Here is a 3,656-nt window from a genome sequence, read left to right as displayed (position 1 = left end):
TACATCACACTGCAAATTTTTGCTATAAATTCTGTGTTACGATGGAGCCCTCCATTATCACCTGATGAAAGAACGTCGCTCCGAAAGCTAGTGTGCTTCCAATTAAACCTGTTGGACTATAACCTGGTGTTGTGTGATTTTTAACTATGTAAAATTTGGAATTCTCTCCCTAATCTTTTCTAAGATGCTTTCCTTGTTTAATAAGAATGATGTGGAGGTGCCGGTATTGGACTGAGCTGGACAAAGTTAAAAATCACATGACACCATGTAGTGCTTCCAAATAAGCCTGTTGTACTATAACCTGGTGTGTGATTTTTGACTTCCTTGTTTAAGACACTTATTATAAAGCTCACCTAAGCTTTTGGTCATCCAGTTTAACATATTTTCTTTTATAATGCTGCTCTGAAGCACTCTGGATTAAAGCTTCATTGTAAAAACACCGTATCAATGTAAATTACTGTAATCATCCAACCTTTTCCAGTTCATTCTTTGTCAGCAGTTTCTGGTTTACCTGCTCTCTCCCCGCTCTCACTAACTTCTAGAAATTTCCGTTTTCCCTTCTCTCCCTTCAGATGAACGTGTGAGATTTTCTGAATTTAAAAAAATCAGGCCAGCCACTACGGGAATTCCTTTTTGGAGCCACTTAAGGATCTTAAAAGGAAATCAGACCAGCAACTGGAATTGAACATTCTTGCTGGTCCACTTTTTTAAAAAAAACTTATATTTGCTTCGAATTGCGCCAAATGCAGTGGGACTGCCCAGGTAGAAACATTGAGCTCTTACGGGACTTGTATTGGTTTGTAATCTTGCACACAAATGCCAAACCACCGCAGTGGGCTGAATTTCAAAATATGCACACATCTTTTCAAATTACTTTATTGTTGAAAATTCCCCACAAAACAACACGAACAGAGTTTTCCAACAGGATATACATTCATACTGAAGTGACTCCTCTTCCTGAGCGACTTGCTTCTCCCTTTGCTGGGGTTGGTGCTGCAGTTTGTCAATCTCCGCCCTGCAGCGATGTCGAGCTGTCTTTAGCAACGGGTGACTGCTCCTTTTCCCCAAGTGGAAATGGCAGCTCCGGAGGGAGATGGTGGGCTACAGCCAGAGGAACTCAGCGGAGCTCAGGTCGTAGCAGAAGCACTGAGAGGGCAGGTGAGGAGCATTCACCCCAAGTGCTGCCAATCCACTGCAATAAATGAAACTTTATTGAAATCAGTAGGCTTCACCGACATAGGCCACTGTATGACTAACTTATTCAATTTCATTGATACCAATGTCCTCACCTTGGGTAGGAAGCCACAACGTATTAGTTACAACCTGAACGTAAACCTCTTCTTATGCCTGAATTTCTCCTTTCCTGATCACCCAATGCATTTGTTTAATGCTTGAAATAAAACAGAAACTCCTGGAAACACTCAGCAGGCCTGGCAGCAGTGTGACATGAAAACAGTTAACCTTTCAGGTCTGTGAGCTTTCAGAGCCCCTGCTTCTTCCTCAGGCATTAGCTGCCTGAAGCAGGAGCAGCATTCCGAAATCTTGTGGCTTCAAATAAACCTGTTGGACTATAACCTGTTGTTATGTGATTTTTGACTTTGTCTACCCCAGTCCAACACCAACACCTCCATATCATGGAAAGATCAGAAAGCTTAATCTCCATCAGAAATTTTAAAAGGAAATTAGATAAAGAACTCAACTTAATGACAACATTTTGAGATTATGGGGAAAAGGCAGGGAATCAAAATAAATGAATAGCTGTGTATATTTTAACTGCCATGCTGACATATGATGCCTCTGTGGTTAGCACTACTGCTTCACGGTGCCTGGGTTCGATTCCAGTCTTGAGTCATTGTCTGTGTGGGGTTTGCATATTCTCTGTGTCTGCGTGGGTTTCTTCTGGGTGCTCCAGTTTCCTTCAACACTCCAAAGATGTGCAGGTTAGGTGTATTAGCCATGGTAAATGTGGGGATAGGGTGAGGGAGCTAGGTCTGTGTGGAATGTTCTTAGGAGGACCAGTGCAGTCTCAATGGGCAGAGTGGCCTTTTGTAGAATAGTTGATGAAAGGTGTGTTGGAACAATTTAAGAGAAAAACAATACATTTGATATATGTAGTGAGAAATAGTGAGCTGCAATTCAGTTATCATTTAAATAAACATCTCCCAAACTCAATGGCCTCAAGTGCTGTTACTAAGAAAGACCATTCAGACTTTAGAAAGTGACCAAAGGTACTATCATAAGTTTTCCCTCTGGAATTACAAATTGTTCATATTCTCTGTATCTTGCACGTTTGCAACACACATTTATAGATACCAGAATTTTTTTTAAGCTAATATCTGTGATCTGAACAGATGATTTCTTGCTGAGTTCACACTAAAAATAAACTTGTAATAACCTGAAGGCCACCTTTCATGTTTCTTTGCAGAATCTTCGGTATATGTTTGGGATTGTTGGTATACCGGTGATAGAAATAGCCATGGCAGCCCAAGCTGCTGGGATTAAATACATTGGAATGAGAAATGAGCAAGCTGTAAGTAATTTTCTGTGTACCGTCTGTCTGTTCTTTCAACAGTGTACTCAAAAAAATTCCATTAGTATTTTACTGACCTCATGTTTGCTGTTTAAACAGGCTTGTTATGCAGCATCTGCAGTGGGATATTTAACTGGAAGGTTAGTCTCTCAAAATGTAGCTGGTTTTAAATCTCATGACTTTGCCACAATGAGCTTTTAATTGTATTTTTATCGATTTATCTGCAATTTAAACATAACTGTTTTTCCTCATTTTAGGCCAGGCATTTGCCTTACAGTCTCTGGCCCAGGTCTTTTACACACACTAGGAGGAATGGCAAATGCAAACATGAATTGCTGGTAAGTTCTATGAACTGTTACAGTTTGTGCTTTGCAAAAGAAACAGGCGCAACCATTGCAATTCTAGGAAATCAACCTGCAAATATTTATTTAAACTGATAAATTTAAAGGCATAGTATAATTTCATTTGTCATTGGGGATGGTCCTAGTTAACTATATATGGATCAGGCAGTGAATCTGAAGCCTTCTTTGTCTACTATTCATTTCTACCTGGACAGTGAGCTGTTAACTAGTCAGTTTTGGGAAGGATGGGTGTTATGCTAACCCCTACAAGGCCCATGGGGACAAAAATAAAGCAGACCCAAGAAGCCCTCGTGTGGCAGAGTGGTAGTGTCCCTACCTGTGGACCAGGGTTCAAATCCCACCTGCTGCAGAGGTGTATAACATTTCTGTACAGGTTGATTGGGAAAAATCAGAAAGCAGATCCAGGCAGATTCTTGTGGCACAAGGGTACTCTCCCTACCTTTGAGACAGGAGGCCCAAGCTCAAGTCCCACCTGCTCCAGAGGTGTATCATAACATCTCTGAATAGGATGATTTTGGATTAAAAAAAACAGATCCAGAGAGACTGTCTATCCCAGGCTGGGACTAATCAGGAGTAGTGGCTCTACCTTGTTGTTCACTGTGGTTCTGTTCGCCGAGCTGGAGGTTTTTGTTGCAAACGTTTCGTCCCCTGTCTAGGTGACATCCTCAGTGCTTGGGAGCCTCCTGTGAAGCGCTTCTGTGGTGTTTCCTCTGGCATTTATAGTGGCCTGTCCCTGCCGCTTCCGGTTGTCAGTTTCAGCTGTC

At 41.5% G+C, this 3,656-nt stretch overlaps 1 protein-coding gene across 1 annotated transcript in view; it reads left to right on the top strand.

Moving 5' to 3' along the window:
• Positions 1 to 631: 631 nt before the first annotated feature.
• hacl1 (2-hydroxyacyl-CoA lyase 1) overlaps positions 632 to 3,656 on the top strand; it is a 107,514-nt gene continuing 104,489 nt past the window's right edge. Inside the window, exons 1-4 of the mRNA XM_043690167.1 lie at positions 632 to 1,158; positions 2,426 to 2,530; positions 2,630 to 2,670; positions 2,788 to 2,868. Coding sequence (XP_043546102.1) covers positions 1,075 to 1,158; positions 2,426 to 2,530; positions 2,630 to 2,670; positions 2,788 to 2,868 — 311 coding nt within the window. The 5' untranslated portion in view covers positions 632 to 1,074. The remainder of the gene's footprint in view (positions 1,159 to 2,425; positions 2,531 to 2,629; positions 2,671 to 2,787; positions 2,869 to 3,656) is intronic.

Source organism: Chiloscyllium plagiosum, chromosome 5 (assembly GCF_004010195.1).
Source record: "Chiloscyllium plagiosum isolate BGI_BamShark_2017 chromosome 5, ASM401019v2, whole genome shotgun sequence".
Taxonomy (NCBI): Eukaryota; Metazoa; Chordata; class Chondrichthyes; order Orectolobiformes; family Hemiscylliidae; genus Chiloscyllium; species Chiloscyllium plagiosum.
This window is presented reverse-complemented; position numbering and strand designations above follow the sequence as displayed.